Raw genomic sequence first — 20,958 nt, forward strand, 5'->3', positions numbered from 1 at the left:
GAAGGCAGTCAATAATATTTTCTAAATAAGCAAGGGGGATAACGTTCTTTTGCTATATTTTGGAATCATTTCATATAGAAAAACCAAAACCTTTCTTTACTCATGTAGGTTCTCAGTGCCAAAACCAACCAATCTAGCCATGAGCCAGAGTATCTAAATTGGATGGTGTAAGACCAGTACTAAAAATGGAAAACCAGAAGAGAAAGTGTCTCCCAGATTTCTGTATGAACACGTGTCACAGTTGGGTGTTGAATACAGTGAATGTGCTGATTGTTTTCCACTGGTGGAGCTCGTGTTTGGTAGTTTGTCAAATGAGGAAAACAAGTTGAATCATAAAGGGAAAAAAACCTCTCCCATCCCCATCTGCCAGGGCTACCCAAGGAAATCCAGGAGATTTGGGAGATGCTTAGTCTCAGGAATATTAAGACCCTCTTATTTAATTTGGTTGATAGGTGAAATATAGTTCTCTGGTGATCCATTTGATATTGGGCAAGATATGCTTTAATAGCAAATCCCTTTCATTATGGCTTCTAGGGTGATGTTTGATGTTTTTAATTAGGAAGTGTTATGCCATGTTGCATAACGGAAAATCTATTTTCAGTCCAGATTCCAAGCAGGAAGTAATCCTTCCCATCAAAAGGTGTTTAAGATGCTCCTTCCGGGAGATGCTGGGATACTGACACAATACTGGTTAGGCTAGAGAGGACAGCCCCCCACACCTCCCCAAGACAACAAGAAGCCACTCACAGAGAGAACTCAGGCTAGACAGGGACATACAACCCCACACAGCCTTTCTCAAAGATTAGTGGTAAGGCAGGTACCTGGAACAGGAAGGCTTCCATGGAAATTTGTCAATAGACTTGTTGCTTAAAGACTGTACTTGATTCAGTAAAACATAGACAAACAATGAAGAATTTGGGAAGGGCTCCAAAAAAATGGACATGCAAAAACAGCACAGAACAAGAGAATTTAGGGTATAGAAGAGGGTCCCCAAGTCATGGAAGAAAAACATAATCTTAATTCAAACTGTTTCCTAGACCACCCTGGTTAGAGTTGTTACTAGTTCCTTAGAGAGAATGATCTGAAGATTGATATGTCTCCATATACCTTTTAGAATTTATTGTACATATAATATGTAAATATGTATATGTATGTAAATATGTATTTATATGTGTACATATAGATCTATTTATGTATAGAGCTTACACAATTCTCTTTACAGAGTAGGCGTTTATTAATCTTAACAGAGACTGTTGTTGCCTTCATAAAATTCCAAGTTTAAAACCATATTTATGTGTTATGTCTGTCTATTTTCTCTTACCTATCTATCATCCATTTATGTATGTATCTTCAGGCCACCTGGGCCTTATTTGTTCCAACAACGAACACTCTGATATCTAGAGTAGGCAAAGTCAGCTGTGTAGTGCTTCTGACTGGGTTCTGACACACTGAATATTTCTCACTGAATAGGCCACGCCATACACTATCACAAGCATAAAGTCATGGTAAATAGTATACAAGGGGAACGTGGCAGGGACTGCAGACCTGATTCTGGAGGAATCCAATGTCTATCTAATGCTCTCTCACAGTACAGTGATTCAGTTATACATATATATACAAATATTTATGTTCTTCTTTTAACATTCTCTTCCATTATGGGTTATTACAAGATACTGAATATAGTTCCTTGTGCTTGGAATGTATTCTTCTTGAGATAAGCATGTCATCTTTTTAAAGATATGTTCAGAAGGTTAAAATAATTAATCAGGATATTCCAGAGCCTAATCTTAGTTAAGGGCAGAAGAAGGAACTGGATTTTATTTGGAACAGTTCCTTATTTAAATAAATATTAACTGAATTGAGCAAGCAGAGGCACTTCCATCTAAAATTTGGAGAGGAATCAGGAGAAAGAACAAGTCAGAAACACAGAGGAAATAGACTGACTTTTCAGTGGTCAGTTTTAAATTCTGTGCTGGTGCGTATGCATTTCAGACATGATACAAGGGAAGAGTTGTAGGTAGAATGCATCACTCTTCTGGAGTCATTTTGCTGTTCATCTCTGCATCACAGCATCTAGGAGAGAGCCACAAAACATTGTTGTATTAAAAAAGTATTCCCGTGTGACTCAGTGACTCTTTTCTTCAGAGATTCTTTATTGATCAAGGTAAAATAGAGCCAAATTAAATCTGACAACTCAGTAAGAAATATTGCTACAATTAGTGTGGTACTAAAAAAACAAAAAAAACCAAACAAACATGATTGGGTTAAAAGAGAGTATCCTTGGGCTCAGGTCCCCACTCCACTGTTACCCAGCCATTAGTGGTGTGATACACCTCTCAACTTCTATTATCCTTAGCGTCTTCTTTCAGAAATGAGGATGTTCAATCTCTAGGCTTTTTCCCTAATTTAAAACATCTTTGATTCTCTCTTAGATTAGAAAGTTTTTCTTCAAAATACTTTCATTTTACCTCCTTTTATTTAAATGAACTTCAGTTGAGTTACACCCTGTGGCAAATATTAAAAAAATCATTCTTTTCTAGAATTTCATAATTGACTCAGTCTTAACATCTCTCAGAAGGGTGGAGAAGAGAGAAACACTTATGGAACACTTCTTATGAGCCAAACCTTCACATCTATTTCATTCTCAAAAAAGCCTTATGAAGTGGAAATTTTCTCCATTTACAAGGACGGAAACAAAGAAGTCAAGTAACATGCTGCAGGCCACTGAGCAGATAAGGGCTGGGCAACACCAGGCCCCCCTCTCAGGTCTGTCTGATTTAAAAGTCCATGTTCTTTCTAGAACATGATTCTGGCACTGTGTAAAAAAAAAGGTAGGCATTCCATTGAACAGATGGAAAGACTGAGGTACAGAGAACCAGGGAACTTCCTCAATTTTGTAGTAAATTGGTATTTTTGGTGCCAGGAAGAAAACTCAAGGTTTTTGGAATAGAGTGTAAGCTCAGACTGGAGGACAGGGTGCAAGAATATATCCTTTTGTATAACTTTATTTCTATTTGATGCCAGCATTGAATTTTCAGAGTTTTTAAATGGTGAGACATAAAAGAATTAAGCTTGTTGTATTGACATATTTTAAAAATTAAGTTCTAGTAATACACGTGGTGTTTTCTAGAGACCATCTCAGAACGAACACATTTTTTTTCTTTTCACACGCACTGTATTTTATTTTTACAAGAGATAAATAAACTGACACCAAGCATTGTAAATGGATGACCACAACAAAAGCAACAATGATTGCAATTACCAAACACGAAACACACTCAGAATGAACACATTTTATACACTAGAAATTGATGCAACTATTTTTTCCAAACCATGCATCCCAGTCTCCCTAGCTCCCTGATCTACTGCCTCACACATGTATGATATTTGGAGTATGATAGGGCTTAATCTTGAACTTTATTTTTTCTTACAAAAAGTGATTTTCTTATCTGGAATAATTTGTAATACTGCACAGTTCCATAGTTCCTCTTGCTTCAGGAAATAATTTTTTTCCCCCCTCTTAACTTCTCTTGTTTTGTTTTGTATTTTGTCCTCTGTGTTTGTGTTCCCTTTTAGCCCTCTCTTCCTTTCAGTGCATTTGGCCTGGTGCCAAATAAGAATCAGCACTTAGCCTAGGAGTATCATTTTCCAACACACAGAATCAGAAGGAAAACCCCGCCTCTTACACCCACTACTAATTACCATAATACTACAAAACTGACTCCTTGCACCATGTGCTCATCACTTGTGAATGTTTGCTTTCCACAGCTCTCATTCCTGCAAAGAATGAATTTGAGCCACCTGGAGAATATGCCTTTAGGCCATTCAAGTCCTCAAGGAGCACAGAGACCATCCTGGAAGAAATGGCTACTCTACTCAACAACAGTTATTTTGCTATTACTTTGCTCCTTCAGTACACTAATCTTTACTTGTCTTCCACTCAAGGTAAGGAGACAACAGTACCTAAGGTTGCTCTTTATTATACTCCTTTTTTCTTTTATAAGTCTAGTTATTATCATTGTCACTCGGTATTGTTAGAGCTAGTTGGAAGAAAGAGTCATGTGGGTACAGATAATGTAAATATAATTCCAATTTTGTCACAGCAATATGGCTTTTGAGGCTTATCTAAGTGTTTAAGATGAAAGGTAGTAGAAAATACTAAATGTTAGCTGCGGAACTAAGTTAGATGGAATCAAATAATCAGTCAATTGACAGATGTCTGTGGAGTGTTTTCTCCCTTTCTGGAACTCTGCTCTTGGTGGAATAAGAGGACGTAAAACACAATGCTTGCCCTCAAGGAATGGGGTGCAAGCTACACTCTTACTGTGGAAAAAGACACAAAAAGATAATAAAAGACAATAAGGTAAGTTACAGATGGTTAGCGTTATCTTTGAGGAGGGAAATGGCACTGAACTAGGAGTAAGAAGATATGGATTCTATGTCTCTCAATAACTAGCTGTATGCATCTGAAAGGCGTCTAATCTTTCTGGTTCTCAGTTTCTTCATCTGAAAAATGGTGGTAGGCAAATGGATTTGTTCATTATAATGTCCCTTCTAGCTATAAAATACAGTGATTAATAATTTAGCTAAGGACAGTATAGAACATAAATGCTTTAGGGGGTCAAGAGGGGGTCACTGACTTTGGGCTAGGTTGATCAGGGAAGGCTTCATGGAGGAAGGAGGAAATACTTTCTTATTTGGGAAGGCCCTGATGCTTATCAGGAATTTCCCACTGAGCTCCAATCCAAGTTGTGGGTCTAGTGAAGGGAAGGGAGGTACATGAGATTCTTCGTAGAAATGTGACTGTTGACTACATAGCATTGACCAAAAAGAAAATAAGAAATACTTTATTTAATTTAGGATTTAGCCAATTCCTGGGTACATCTAAAGATTCTGAGCCTTGCAAAGAATAAGGTAGTACATGACCATCTCAGAAAGGGCTGTGATATGAAATCAGTGACTGTAGAAACATTTTTCTAAGGGGGATTGGTCAGTTAAAATTTCAAAGATATGGTTTTACTACTTCAGATATTTGAAAGCAATTGAGAAAAGATACAGGAGGAAGCAGTACATTGTAGTTGCTGATGTTAACTTAGGGTAAGTATAGCTTTGGCCAAGTTTTTACACAGTAGCCCATTAATTTGTACACAAGTGAGTACAACAGAGGAATCTGTAATCACATCCCCACTGTCTCAGGAATGTATCAAGCAGAACTCTGAAGTTTCTGGAACAGTGAAGCTTTGAGCAGAAAAAAAAAAAAGAATTGTCAGGAATTCTGAGTGTTTAGATTTCTGAAGAAGGGGAAGGATGAGAATAGCAACAACTTAAATCTGGAAGTGCCTTTTCCTTCTCCAAACCTCACGTCCTATTAGCCAGATGACTGTGAAGAACACAGGATATGTTCTAGGTGTCATCATTTCCTGTGTGTGACTGGGGAACCAGTGCCTGGGAGAGAAGGAAAGTGCCTTTCTCAAAGGCACACAACTGCTCTTGCAAAGGGAAGGAGGTGGGCTCATACTAGGATACTTCTTGCCAGAACTGAATTTGATCAATCCCCTGTGTTTGAGCTCTGATTCCAGATTCTCTCTCCTAGACAATATGCAGCTTCTCAATGAAAGGTTCCGCCTCTAAAGAAATAGCCCAGAGTTTGTACCAAATTTGGGGAAGTTTGAAAGGTTTTCAGGATATTGTCCTGACAGAATGCCAGGGAGGCTTAGTTCCCATGGGAAAAGCCAATGCCTGGCCGACAGTGGAATGATATTAGCTCCTGTATTCCACTTTCCACTTGCCTGCACTTCTTTTTCCCTATTGGCCACAGATTAGTATTTTTGGAAAAGAGGACTGAATGGCTGGTGGGTGATGAGTCATTATGAGGTGGCCACTTCCACCTCCTCATAATGCTCCAGGACCTTGGAGTTTACATTATTTTAGTCTCCACTCTGGTTTTTATATACAAAAACCCCACTTTCCAGCCTCTCTAGGCACTAATTCAAAAAGTGTTAGACAGGAAGGTTGGCTCCTTCGAAATCAACAGAAATTTCCTTGGGAGAATTCTTTTTTTCTTTTTTCCCCCTCTTCATTCAGAAGACATTTCACTGAAAGAATCGGTTATGAGCCCAAGGAGTTGGTCCGTCCCTAGATGAAAATAACCTCATAGAAATTGTCTCTAAGAAACCAAATGTCAGGAGAGTCCCCTGCTTCAATGAAATGAAGGATACTTTCAAAAGGGAAAGTTGTGCTTGTACTTAAAAGCAGAGTAGATTCTATTTCCAAATGATGATCTGATTAGACTTGGTTTGGAGAAATAATTATTAAGTTTATTTATTAACCCAAGTATGTAAATCTGGGCTTAAATCACAATGGGGTTACAAGAGCAACTGATCCTTCTAAGCAAAAAATAAATTAACTAAACTGAAAGTCCCATATGCTTCTTTATAAGTGGATACCCACTCCTTCCAAACATCACCAAAATTAGAAATACAAACTGCTCCACAGAGTGGTAGGGGTGAGACTTTTGAGTCAGGCTCTGTTTGTATCTTAGCCTGGCCTCTCATCAGCTGCATGACCTTGGGCTAGTTACATAATCCTTCTCCTTCTTGTTTCCTCATCTGAAAATGTGTGTGTTGGTTATTTCACAGAGTTGTGGTAAGAATTAATGAGATAGATAGTACAGTGCCTGACCCATAGTAGGCTCTCAGTGGATGGTAGTGATTCATATTTGCACCATTATTATTAATGACTTTACAATGAAGATAAAGTTAAAAAAGCCTTTTAACAAAATGGGTATTCGTTGCTTATCTATTCCACTTCCTCAGCCAAAGACTATGCCTCACTACCAACCAGAGGATTTTTGTGATTAGACAGATTTTCATTTGTGGCAATAATGACACAATAGCACAGTGGTGGTTTCTATAGTTCTAAATAGACATTAAAGCAGCCTACAGGATTTCTGCAGTATCCAGGATTTCTGTCTCTGGCAATTAATTTGTCTGTGGCATTAGGTTTCTCCTCACACTCTTTATACATGAGAGTAGACAACATAGAGGTTACCTGTGGCACATATTTTGGAACTCTTTTGTATTTAGATTGTTATCCAATCCCTTCATGTGTTTAATCATGTCTTTCTAGAAAGATGATAAACTTTTTAAGAGGCAAGGACCATAGATGACATTAGTTTCTCTTGCTTACAATGCTAGTATAATGTTGGGAATGTAGGTGCGTAAAGTTTTAATTCTTCATTATAATCAGCATCATTATCAAAACACTCATACTTAATAAGCAGGACAAGACAGAATATCTGGGCAAAATCCTTTATAAGAATTATCTCATTTAAACTCATAAACAACCTCAATGGGCTAGGTGCTGCTATTTCCCCCATTTTATAAGTGAGAAAATTGAAGTTGAGTCCCTATCACATGCCTATTATGGGCTAAACTAAATTGAATTTTAACATCTCTTCTAAGAAATCCCAAAGTAAGGATGAAATAATTGCAAGAGCAAAAGCAATTGTAGGAATCCAGTGATATATCTCCTAGAACAGTGATTCCCAACCTTTTTTTTTTTTATTTATTTTTTTTTATTTATTTATTTTTAGCTGTGTTGGGTCTTCGTTTCTGTGCGAGGGCTTTCTCTAGTTGCGGCGAGTGGGGGCCACTCTTCATTGCGATGCGCAGGCCTCTCACTATCGTGACCTCTCTTGCGGAGCACAGGCTCCAGACACGCAGGCTCAGCAGCTGTGGTTCACGGGCCTAGTTGCTCTGTGGCATGTGGGATCTTCCCAGACCAGGGCTCGAACCCGTGTCCCCTGCATTAGCAGGCCGATTCTCAACCACTGCGCCACGAGGGAAGCCCCCCAACCTTTTTGATTGCACCTCTCTATCAACAAAATGTTCTAGAGTACAATCCCAATATACATGCTAATTTATTGTAAGTTTTATACAAGTTCTAATACTCTGTAAATTAAAAAGATACACAATAGAAATTTATAAGGATGAACCAAATAATATGCTTAATGTTGTTTATTCACAGTGCAAAACCATTTTGCTTTTACCAAAATGTTATATTTATATAATATGCAAATATATAATATAAAGATTTCTAAAATAATTGAAATAATATTTTAGTAAAGTAATTTGATAAATGTGTTTCTTTTATTTTCTTAATCTTAGTTTAACACTTTTTAATATAATAATTTGAAAGTTATAGTCTAGGTTAATTTACCTTACCTTGATTCATGGTTTTGACCGTCATAACTGAAAAATTACCTCATGAAGAAATATAGATCAAAATGGAGGAATGCATTTTTGAGTGTGCTTACCATGTTATGACACTAACTTTTAAATCCATCATTCAATAGTGCAAAGTTCTTGTTTTTAAATTAAAATAATATTGTCCCAAGTTGGGGGCAGGGTGGTGGGATGAATTGGGAGATTAGGATTGACATATATGCACTAATATGTATAAAATAGATAACTAGTAAGAACCTGCTGTATAAAAAAAATAAAATTAAAAAAAAATATTGTCCCATCACTCCATTCATGATTTTTCTTCCTTCCTTAGACAACTTAAATTCCACAGTCTATAATTAAAATCCTTACCAAGGTGGCCTTTCCTTCGTAGGCTCCTTTGCGGGGTCTTTCTTATTTCCTGACCTCTAAACATTACAGTGCCCCAGTACTCCTGTCTGTCTGTACCCACTGACTTGATGCTCTTATACAGTCTCATATCTTTAAGCACCACACAGAAGCTGAAGACTCTTAAATTTATATTATCAGAACTCCTTAAATTCCATCCTTACAGATCTAACTACCTTCTTGACACTCCTACCTGGATATCTAATAAGCATCACAAACTTGACATGTCTAAAAATGAACTCATGACTCTTTTCCCCCCGATTTACTCCTCTTAAATCTTGCTCATTTCAGTGATTAACAGTTTTATCTTTCTAATTACTCATGCCCCAAATCTTGGTGTCATCTTTGTCTCTTCTCATTTTCTTATCCATATCCATGTCAGGAACTCCTGTTGGCTCAGTTTCCAATCACTCATCACCATCTCCACGGCTAGCACCTTGGTCAGAGGCACCATGCTTTCTTGCATAGATGATTACACTGATCTCTTAGCTTGTCTCACTGCTTTTGCTCTTGTCACCTTTTAATTTATTTCTAGCATAGCAGCCAGAGAAATCCTATAAAAGAAAAACTGATATCATGTTTAAGCTTGAAAAGTCTCTTAAGCCCTTTGCCACAAGGAAACAAATGAACTTTACATGGTACAAAATGTGTGGGTATACCTTACCTTACTACTAAGTATCTTAAAGCCTTTAGTATTTAAATATCTGTATTTATAAAATCAACCACACTGGTGGCTTCCTGTAGCATGTAAACTGTGGTATGTTGCAACAGTTTGAAACTGAGATCTCCTCAGGGTATTTCAGTCACTGTATATGATGCATGATTGTCTGAATATTAAATAGTCGTGACATTATCAATCTGAAATGTAAATATTTCTATAGCTTAATTTGTTATTTAAAATATAAATAGAAATTCTATTATTTTCTTCTCACATGACAGTGGACCATCTTGTGAAGTCCCTGGGATGCAGAGACTATTATTTATAGAAAATTTCTATAGCCCAAGATGAGGAGAGTCCAAGGTCAAATAGCTGTACTGTGGGTAGAGATTAGGTGGATAAAAGGAGTTCTTAACTTTTCCCTAGAAGACCCAAAAGGTAGCTGGGTAATGAAAGGTAAAGGAAGGCGCCAGCCATCTGTAAAGGAAAGCTGAGAGATCCAAAACAAGGGGGAGGGAGGGATTTTTTCATGTGGCTAGGGAAAAGAAGTCGGCTTCAGGAATCAGAGGCTCTAAATAAATCAATCAAGAAAGTTGTGACACTGTCATCATCCTGACCAATTCTTCTTCTTCCCTTACAGACTGTCAGTGGGCCCTGTATTGCAAAGTTTGGTGAGTAACATGTCTCATATACCTCCTTTTTTTACTTTTCTTAGTATTTGATGCAAAAGGCAAGCTCCAGAGTTAAGAAAGCATGCATTCTATTTTAGTCATCCTTCAGCTACTATTTACAACTGCTTATCTTGTGCCAAGCAGTTGTCTAGGAGCTGAGGCTTCAGAGGTGAACCAGATGGACAAGCCCATGCCCTGATGAAGACTACATTCAAGGTCACATCTCTGGGCAGGAATGCTTAGGCACTCCCATAGGCCTGGGAATCTGAGATCCAGGAATCTACTTTTAATTCTGTGTTTTAATAAGCACAAGTTTCAGATTTCTACAACCTTTCCCTGGGACAAGCTCAAAGTCATTCTCACATTTCACATACTGCTAGCGTCCAGTAGAGTGAGTATAGGGTGTGATTTTTGTTTCTAATTATAGAGATGAGAAATGAGAGTTAGGGGAATGGTCACATCTCTGCTCGTTTCTCTTCTCCTCTTAGCTCCTGAGTCACTTTCCTTTATAGTGACCTGGTACTTGCTTAGAAAACACACTAAAGTTTACAGTTTTCCGGAGCCTTAGGGCATTTTTTTAGAATACATACAAAATTGAAATGAATACATTTTGGGTTGTTTACTGGTTTAAGGTCAAACACCCATTTTCAGCTGACAGCAGAATATTTCTAGAGTTAACTTCGACTCCTGTTTTCCTATACAGTGCAAACAGCCAGGCTTCCTTGCTTTGTGGAAATTAGGGAGTCTCTTTTTACTTGTCTCTGCCTTTGTGATTTGTTTTTGTTTTTCTAGTGAATGGAGTGAAACTCCTCATGATATGTTGAAATTTTCTTTTGATGTGGTAAAAGTTGAGAACCTCAAGTGATGCTAAGATGGTCTTTAAGTGTCCCCCATCACAGAATTAAATATGAGAACCAGTGACACTTCTTCCTGGTGACTTGCCTATGGTCAATTACATGGTCAAGCAGGAAGAAATTTACTGGGCTCTGGGCTCATTGGAGATACAGGGAGACTTTGCTTCTTGCTTTAATGATCTTTCCTTCATTCTCCTTCAGAATCTACTCTCAGAGCCTTATATCTGACATTTATATACAAATAAGAATTTGTCAATATGTTATCTCTTCCAGGGTACTTTTTTTAAAATCAAGGTTTCTAATTATGTGACAAAAGCTTTGACGCCATAACAAAAATTATGGAGAATTAGAGAACAGGCCAGATAAGTGTTTTGGGAGGTAAAAGCACATCCTGGGATTCTGAAATCACACCTCTGTGTAAAATAATTAACATTAGGAAAATATGTAAATTCCATATATTCCTATGAAAATAAACAAGTCTTGACCCTTTCCCCATCCCCTTTGACAGCAATAAACTAGGGATACTTATATTTAAACAGTCAAATAATTTCCATTTATAAACTCATTAATTTACCAGTAGCTATTCTGGGAGTGTTTGTTTGGATAAAGATAGTCCAAGTGTATCTTGAATGATATATACCCATAAAGTGCCATAATTTAGACACAGTGCACCTAATTCAGGAACACAGTTGTATAATTCAATCAAGATATATTTATTGAGCACATACTGGGTACCAGGAATTCTTTTAGGGGCTGAAGATACAGCAATGGACAAAACAGAGAGGTACTTGTTCTCAAAGACATTATATTCAAATGGGTATGAGATAGACAATGAACAAATGAACAATTTATAATAGGCTAGATGGTGACACTTTCTATGAAGAAAACAAAAACAAGGTAAAGGGAGAGAGTAACAGGAGAGTGCTATATTTTATACAGATTGATGAGAAGATCTCATTGATAAAGTGACACATAGTAAATAGTATTTACACAGAGAAAGACAAATATGCATCCTGCACTGCCAACTTTGGTCATCACTATCCTGGCGAGTGATTCCTCTCTTCCTTCCTCCTTTCTCCCCTTTCACAAATATCGATTGACAAGAGATGAAGTGCCATCCTAAAACTTAACCCGTGTCCCTATTCCAAATGTATTTCCTTAGAACTCCCCAAGCAAGCGATACACTCAGGAGCTGCAATTTCTCTAAAACAAGGAGTAGGTAGATACTTAAAATATTAAAATTGTGGTTGGAGAGAACTAGTATAGACCGGGTAAAGAAACATCCGGTAAGTAGGAAAGAACTATAATCAGGAAGAAGATGAAATAATTAAATAACTATGCTTTCCTTTTTTTTTTTTTTTTCTTTCTCTCCCCCGCCTTTCTTGTAAATGTCTTATAGGACCATTACCTTCAAAATGGCAAATGCCCTCTCCTGAGCCTTCTTGTGTGAATAAGACAGCTGATTGGAGGCTGAAAATACTTCAGAATGGTTTGTATTTAATTTACGGCCAAGTGGCTCCCAATACAGCCTACAAGGGGCGAGCTCCTTTTGAGGTGCTGCTGCGTAAGAATGAAGACCCCATACAAGCTCTAACGAACAACTCTACAATCCAGAACGTAGGAGGGGCTTATGAATTCCATGCTGGAGATGTAATAGACTTGATATTCAACGCTGAACATCAGGTTCTAAAAAATAACACATACTGGGGGATCTTTTTGCTAGCAAATCCCCAGTTCATCTCCTAGAGACTCGATTTGGTCTCCTCCGTCCTCTTCAGCACATGCAGAGATACCAGTGGGTAGGACGGAGGAGGAAGATTTTCAGTGCCTACAGTTCATCTGGGCACACAGATCAACACAAACAGAACTCCTCTTCATGTGGATTTTCATTTCTCATGCCTGTCTGAATAAGACTCGACTCAGAGGGAGGACCAAAGACATTTGGTTACCCTTGACGTTAGGTCAGCAAAGGCACTTTACTAGTTCATAATAAAATGAATACGGGTGGCTAGAGGACAGAATCTTCTCAAAGTGTCTTTGTCTAATCCTTGAATCCCTGGGTGGAAAAAAATGAAGTCTTATTCCCATGGGAGCCTTATCTGGTATGAAAAAAGATCCAGGGCAGTAGCCTGGCCTTGTTCTCATACTCTTGGACCGTGGATTGCTTGACTTCATTCTTCCCATATTCCCATCTTCTGAGACCCTCCTAATAAAAAGTAGACTTGGAGGGTGGCCACAGATATGCCAGCAATACACCACTTTAGATTTGATGGCATTAGAGGATAGAGAACACTCTTGAGAACTATTGGGACAGAGGCACAGGTGGCATTGGAATGGAACGCACTTTATTCAGGAACTTTCCTTGATTTTATCATACTCAGGATGCAGGGTGCTTTATAAAACCAGCTGGTCAAAAGGGTCATTCTGAACCTTCACATAGGGCTTCAAGAGAACTTGTGTATGTGTCTAAACGTTGTCAATAGTAAAGAAAGAGTAATCATTACTAATCATAAGCTTTACCCCAGAAATTGATATTACCAGTACTGTATTTTATCATGTAACGATTTCATATTTTTAGCTAGCTCTGCACAGTTTGCAAAGTGCTTTCATATATCATCACTTGACAATTCTATGAAGTTAATGGAGCAGGTATTTTTGGCACAGTTTTAACAATGAGAATACGGAGGCAGATGGAACATAGGTAACTTGTTTCAACCCACAGAACTAGTGATTAACAAGGGGCCCTGGGCTTCCCACTGTATCACACCATTTTAGCTTTAAGGTTGGTATTTCTGCTATCATATTAGAAGTCTATAAAGTTTAGCAGATTTGATTTTTCAGGTGGTATATTCCCTTTTAGCCCAAGGTAGATAGAGGGAAGCTACACCAATTCTTTCCTTTCTCAGCAAACTTCTTTTCCTTTCCTTGCCTGGAGCAGGGAACACAGGGTGTTGTTCGGGACTGACTTCAACCAAATCCCCTTCCTCACTTTGAAGAGCCTGTCTTGGTCAAATGTGTTAACTTCCAAAAAGAATGAATAGCACTCAATTCAATGACAGTCTGCTAAAGTTTTGGACTCTGGGAAATTAACTAGCTGCTTATGGGTTCTTGTTGAAAGGTATGTAATGTGATTACATGATAACCCAATTTAAAATATTTATGGATATTTGTAAAAGGCTACATTGTTAATTAATAGTATCACCGTATAAAGCTAATTTAAAAATATTTGTATTGTGTGCAAGAAAAACTGCCTGGGAGCAGACTAAGCCTGAAGCCACGGTGCTTCTTAGTAATTTTTTTAAAAAAGACATCTGCTGAGTAGCTTAGGGCCAAAGGCTTGGATGCCTGGTTCCTCTTGCATTTGTATATTTTCTCAGGAAATTAAAGTTATATGACATATATTTATGGAAACTTGGTGATATTGATTGTTGTTGAGCTATAAGCAGCAGTGTGCTGGAGTGGGCCAGTACTAGTTCATAAGAAGTGATTGTTAAATTTTCACAAATTGCACAATCTGGTTGTTAAATACAGTCATCCTTGAAATTGGCCATGGTGGGACTATTTATACCATGGGAACTGGAAAATGCTACAAATCAGGGCTTTTGTTTTTGGAAAACCCATTCACCAGCACACCACTGCTTGTAAAACTCTCCTTCATAATAACTCCTCTTGGCTTCTGCGTCATTCCTGGGACAATCAGTCAAGGCAGACAAGGGAGAAAGTGAAATTGTCATACTCCTAGCAAAAGCCCCACATATCAGTGATTTCTCAGGGCAAGCAGAGGTCTCTGCAGTTGCAACCAGAAAGACAGCTACCAACAGATGACCTTTAAATTTCCCTAGTGTTGTAATTTCAGGTTTTGTTTTCAATGTATACTCTTTCCTTGTTTCCTCAAACAGTTGTTTACATTTTAAACCTATAATAAAGTATATGTTGGTAAGTCATCTGTAGCTGATTTATCTGTGGGTTATCAGACTAGAGATTTTGATCCAGAGAATATGACAGTGCATCAAAGAAATTCTGGCCCATATGAAACACAGCTTTTTAAATTTATTTTTAGAAGTTTTTAAATTGAGGTATAGTTGATTTACAATGTTATATTAGTTTGAGGTATGCAACATAGTGATTCAAAATTTTTATACATTATACTCCATTTAAAGTTATTATAAAATATTGGTTATATTCCCTGTACTGTACAATATATCCTTGTAGCTTATTTTATACATAGTAGTTTGTACCTTGTAGCTTATTTTATACATAGTAGTTTGTACCTCTTAATCCCCTACCCCTGTCTTGCTCCTCCCCCTTTCCCTCTCCCCACTGGTAACCAATAGTTTGTTCTCTGTATCTGTGAGTGAGTCTGTTTCTGTTTTGTTATATCTGTTTGCTTTATTTTTTAGATTTTACATGTGAGTGACAACATACAGTATTTGTCTTTCTCTGACTTATTTCACTAAGCATAATGGTCTATCTACATTGTTTCAAATGGCATTATTTCATCCTTTTTTATGTCAGTAATATTCCATTGTATATCTAAATTACATCTTTATCCACTTATCTGTTGATGGACACTTGAGTCGCTTCCATATCCTTCCATTAAAAAAAACACCCTGTTCTCAGGAACATTGTTAAAGTAATTATGGAAAAGAAAAGAACCTTGTAAATTAAGTAACTTGCAATAGGGTAAATAGTCAATAAACTACCTTGTCTTGCATTTCTAGAACAGGACAAAATCCTATTTGGTTTAAGCCTTGCTGGGCAGATGCACCAGGAAGCAACTATCTTTACAGTACTAAGACAAAACAATTTGTTCAGTGATCAATAGCGGAGTTTTTCAAACTGAGGCCTATGCACTCTATATCAGATTCACCCAGTATGCTTGGAAAAAAAAAAAAGATCCCCAGGCCCCATTCATATTCCAATGAATAAATGTTTCTAGGAGTAAGGCCTAGGAATCAAATTTTTAATGAGCTCTGACCCATAGGTGATTCTTATGTACACTACAGTTTAAGAACCACTGCTTCATGGCATGCAACTTTAAATCTCAGCTGAATATTTTTCCAAGTATTTAAAGACAATCAAAGCTTCTAAACAAATAAAAAAAAATAAAAAAAGCAGAACAAAAAACCAAAGTTAGTGTTGTCCATGAGACTTACCATAATCCATCTCTCATCACAAAAGCAAATGGCCTTCTATCCTCTATTTGAGTCTGAAAAAAGGTCATGCTCTTCACTTTTCATAACCTAGTGACAACTTTGCCACTTGAATGCTGGCAATCTATGGCATATGAGCCTTGCCACAATCAATATTGTGTTATTTACCTGTATGCTGTCAACTCTCAAATTTTTATCTCTAGCCCAAGTTGTTCTCCTTTATTTCAGACTTGTAAATTCACTTCTCTAGTCAGTAATTTCACATTGGAGGTACAATGGACATCTTAAATTCAACTTTCCCAAAGTGAATCTTTTAATGTTTCCTCAAACCAGCTTTTCTTGAAGCCCTCCTCATTTCAATCATACTGCATGAGCCAAAAACCTTTGAGTCATGGAGTCATTCTTGACTTCTGGTTTTCACCCATTTAAGGAAATCATATTGTCTTTACCTTCAAAGAGAATCTGACCTCTTTTCTGCTATGGCTCTTGTTTGTGGACCAAGATTATTTCAATAGCTTCATAACTAGTTACTCTGCTTCTACTTTTGAAGTCAGACACACTTTTTCAAAATTCCAGTTTTGCTGTTTATCACTTATTTGGGTCTTGGAAAAATTACTTGCCCTCTCTGAGACTCAGTTTCTTTTGTTTATCCAATGTCTGATGCATAGTTGGAGCTTAATATTTGTTGAATCCAGGAATAAAATTAAAATACGTTTAAAATACCAATTAATATATGAAAGGTTTCTGATACATAGTGATACTAAAATGATGGCTGCCATTGATTTCATTTTTATTAAAGAGTTGGATTTATTCCTAAGTTTTTAAACTGCCACTTCTCAAGTTGACCTGTTAATTTAACATCTATCTTATTCTCTTTCCTCCCCAAGAAAAGGTAATCCCCAAGATAAAAGCATTTTATTTATTCAATGCTGTATCACCAGCACCTAAAATAGTGCTTGGAACATTGAAAGAACTCAACAAATATTGAAATGAATGAACAAAAAAGATGGGATGCTGGTTCTTGGTTAGAATGACCAGCAAGACATGAGATACATATGCTGCAAACAACTTCTCAAAATAGCCTAATGTCCATTCCTCTAGGTTTTTAAAAACTCTAAGTAAAACAATGCATGGAAAATTCTAAGTGTTTATGTATGTAACAAGTGCTCCATAAAACTGGCTACCACAGTAATAAAGAGAAGCAAAATGACATGTGACTGGTCATCTCCACTTGGTCCACAATGTGCAAAGAACCTGGTTTATGTGGCTTGTGTAGCTCCCATGCCCCGAGGGATGCTTGGTGCCCAGATGGCAGTCATGGATGATTACCTCCATGATTACCATGCTAACTGGAGAGCAAGGGCTGTGACTGCTGTGTCCCCAGCTCTATTGCTAGCCTGGCACATAATCAACCAACACAGATTGCTTGTTGAGTAAGTGCTTGCTGATGTGTCTTGTTATTGAGCAATTAGAGGGTCTGATGCCACCATACCTCCTCAGGTGTGTCCCCTTAGCTTCCTAAGAATCTAGGGGTAGGGGATTAAGAGGTACAAACCATTATCTATAAAATAATCTACAAGGATGTATTGTATACCACAGGGCACATAGCCAATATTTTATAATAACTATACATGGAGCATAACTTTTAAAAATTGTGAATCACTGTACTGTATACCTATAACTTATTTAATATTGTACATCAACTATACTTCAATAAAAAATAAAAAACTGGCTACCACATACCACCATCATCATCATGAAAGTCATTTCATTATCCTTGTTTTCCTAGGAAGCAGTATTCTAGAGCACATTAGCTTGCTTTACCATAGTAATGCTTTCACCAAATTTTAAGGTAAGCTTGTGCCTTTGGCCTTTATTAAATATATTTATTAGAAACAGCCATGTGTATCTTCTCAAAAAATGGCTCTTAGAACCATGTTTTTTAATGTTACGTATCATCCTTTGTGACAAACACATTCAGGAAAACTGATCTCTCATGAACTTGAAGCCATATCTCTATGGGAATTTTTTCTCACATATTTCTATTGAGCAATAAAGAGTTCAGTAATATGTGAGATTTTAGAATGCACACATTTTTCCTCTGCAAAGGCATTATAAGTCTCTAGAACCTTGATTTGTTATTAATTACTTCACACGAATATTTTTGGAAACATGAACTGTGGTTTCTGGGCACAGACATTGACAGATGCCACCTTAAGTGGTGAGTTGCTTCCTCAACAAGGTTTTTCAGAGTGGGTATTTCAGAATGGTGAAATTACCATGTCTGAAGTCCAGGATCCAGGTTTTTAGGTCTGGAAACTGAATTTTAACAAAGTCTTAGAGTTTATACATCTCTCAGGGACTGCATAACCAAACTCATAAGAGAGTAAGATTTAAACTAAGGTAGAAGTTTATTGGTCAGCACGTTCTCTTCCTGAAGGAAGCATTGTATGGTAATTCAAATTATAACCAGAAGGTTATTGGCAGGCATGGAATCCAAGTCAGGGTGGTTAGGTAGGGGATTCAAATGAATAATGGCCTAAGATACAAAATGCCTCTTTTACTTATTGAACAAATATTTCCTGAGGCCAAATATATCTCAGAAATTACACCAGAGGGGAAACTAAATGAAATGATATAATACCTGTCCTCAAGCAGTTTAGAGTTTAGCTGAGAAACATGTATGTAAACAAATGATCAGAGGACTGTATATATGATAATTAATGTGAGTAAATTAGCCCATGGAAGAGATGGAGAACCTGAACAAGGACAATGGCATTGGTGATGAGACTGAGAGAAAAATTTATGACATAGACTCACCAGACTGTAGTGATTGTGGTAGGTACCACTGGGGTTTCTGCCAAAGTCATAATGGTTTCCTTATCAGACTTCCTTAACCACAGGGGTGGGTTTCAGCAGCCTCATTTTCACGATGTGATCTCATTCTCTTAGCCAGTGTTGACTTGTCCGGAATTAACTGCCCTGGCGTGATCTCTTGACTGGAGAAGATAAAAATTTAACAGCTATGTGATAGCCCATCTTCCTCCTATAGAGTGGACCGAGAAGCAGAGAGACCCAATCTGGCTGAGAAAGAAGAATGAAAGGGGTACGCAGAGAGAAGCAGAAATGAAAAATGGAAAGAAACTCCACTGAACTGCTCTTGACCCATAAGGCCCAGCTATGTTCTTACCCCTGGATTCTGTAAGAATCACTGCAGCTCTATGACAAATTCCCTTTTACTTTTCCCCACTCAGCTACCTTAAGTTTTCTTCTCCTAATTGAAATCAGAGTATTAACTAGTAAAGTGATCGATTTAAGGTGAGGGATAAAGAAGGAGGGACCTTGCTGGACAAAGTGAGGAAGATGGTGATGTTTTCATGGTAGGGCATATGGAAGGAGGAACTAGAGAAAGTTTGGGGTGGATGAGATAATGAGTTCAGTTTTATAAATGTATGATTTGAGATGTCTGTAGAATAGCCCAGTGGGCATTACTAGTATATAGCTGGAACTCAGGAAGAGTCACATGAGATGGGATGAATATTTGAAAGTCAACAGCCTTTAGAGTAAAGTCAATGATGTGGATAAAATAACTATAGAGAGGGTTTAGAGAGGGAGCAAACGACTGAGACCTGGGGAGCACCAACAGTTGAGGACAGGCATAGCAAAGGAATCCTATAGAGTAGCAGCCAGAGACAAATGAGGTCAACTGGAAGAGAAGCAGGCCTAAAAGACTGAGAATGAGGGTGTGGTCAGTGATGTTAGAGTCTCCAAGAAGTCAAATACTACGAGGATTGATAATTGCTCATTAGACTCCACTGGTAAGTAGTTGCTCGTCATTTTCAGTGGCATAATGGGAGAAGAATCCAGATTTCAAGGACTGAAGAGCAAATGGGAAGAATAGTGCCAGATGAGGAGTTAATGGAACCTGAAACAATATGTTATACTACTTTTTGTAGAAACTTGTTTGTGAAGAAAAACGAGTTGTGGAATGGTAGAGGGTGGGTAATCTCAGGGCAAAGGGAAAGAAAAAGGCATCTATCTGGTAAGGAGACTACATGTTAATGTTGGTCAGTCAGGGTACCCTCTTCCCAGCAGAAGCAAGCCTTGGGCAATAAAATGAGCTGGGCAAATCCAATGCCCTTTCTTAGGAATTTGATCTAGAACATACAAGGAAAAAGTACCATTTAGCAGTGGAGAAGTTAAATGATGCCATGGAACTGTTGACAGGCAGGAAGAATAGAGCTAATGTAAGAGGAAAAGCCAGTGCTGCCATGAACAGGAGGGAGAGAGGGAGGGAAGGAAAGAGGGAGGGAGGGAGGGAGAGACCATGAAACTTGTTGGAAAAAGTTGAAAACAGTCAATGCCCAGAGATGCTCCAGTTTCTGATATAATTTCAGTTCCTGTTCTAGGCCTTGTAAATCATTTTAACAAACCATATTTTCTCCTTGAGTTAGTGTAAATGGATCTCTTTCCTTTCAACAAAGTAAGGTCCATCAACTCTCTAAGTTGTCTTTTCAAGATATTTTAAAAAACATCTGTTATTTTCTAGGCTGTATCATCTCAGGGGAGGCAAATGAGTACTGTGGTTCAGAGATGGGTTTAGATTGAGATAGACCTGAATTTAAATACTCACTCTGCTACTTATACTTTGTGTGAGCTTGAGCACTTTGCGTAACTTCTCTGGGTCCAGGTGTTCTCATCTGTAAAGAAAGAATAATTATTTCTACTGCATAGGATAATTTAAGGATTAAAATAAAAGAATGCACACACACAAAAAACTCACCTCAGTGTCTGGCAATAGAAAGTTAAATAGATGCCAATTATTTTTGTGTTATTATCAGTTTATAATTAGTTTTGTTAGGCAGCCTTTTCTCTATCTTAAATATCTATTTTCTTTTTTAGTTTCAGTGAGTTCCTTCTAGCAACTAAGTACATATTCAGCTTCTTCATACTTTATATATTTGTATATTGATATTTGAATGGTGCTTG

At 37.6% G+C, this 20,958-nt stretch overlaps 1 protein-coding gene and 2 long non-coding RNA genes across 5 annotated transcripts in view; 1 reads left to right on the forward strand and 2 right to left on the reverse strand.

Annotated features, from left to right (window-relative positions):
* Positions 1–20,958, reverse strand: part of LOC309649512 — a 179,270-nt gene that overhangs the window by 10,998 nt on the left and 147,314 nt on the right. For 2 of the 3 annotated variants that reach the window (XR_014257168.1, XR_014257170.1), the window contains 2 exons: positions 18,790–20,669; positions 1,945–2,073 (listed from right to left, as the gene is read on the reverse strand). This is a non-coding gene — a long non-coding RNA (uncharacterized lncRNA). The remainder of the gene's footprint in view (positions 1–1,944; positions 2,074–18,789; positions 20,670–20,958) is intronic. The other variant, XR_014257169.1, reaches the window with a different exon arrangement.
* On the forward strand, positions 2,066–18,793 carry TNFSF18 (TNF superfamily member 18). Its single transcript, XM_082439055.1, has 3 exons — positions 2,066–3,945; positions 9,932–9,962; positions 12,216–18,793. The coding sequence occupies exons 1-3, from the start codon at positions 3,733–3,735 to the stop codon at positions 12,560–12,562; spliced, it is 591 nt and encodes a 196-aa protein (XP_082295181.1). The 5' UTR covers positions 2,066–3,732; the 3' UTR covers positions 12,563–18,793.
* On the reverse strand, positions 6,296–12,232 carry LOC309649521. Its single transcript, XR_014257179.1, has 2 exons — positions 7,858–12,232; positions 6,296–7,551 (listed from the first exon to the last, which is right to left on the reverse strand). It is a non-coding gene; the product is annotated as an uncharacterized lncRNA (long non-coding RNA).

The sequence above is a fragment of the Balaenoptera physalus genome (genome assembly GCF_965194825.1).
Source record: "Balaenoptera physalus genome assembly, chromosome: 1".
NCBI lineage: Eukaryota > Metazoa > Chordata > Mammalia > Artiodactyla > Balaenopteridae > Balaenoptera > Balaenoptera physalus.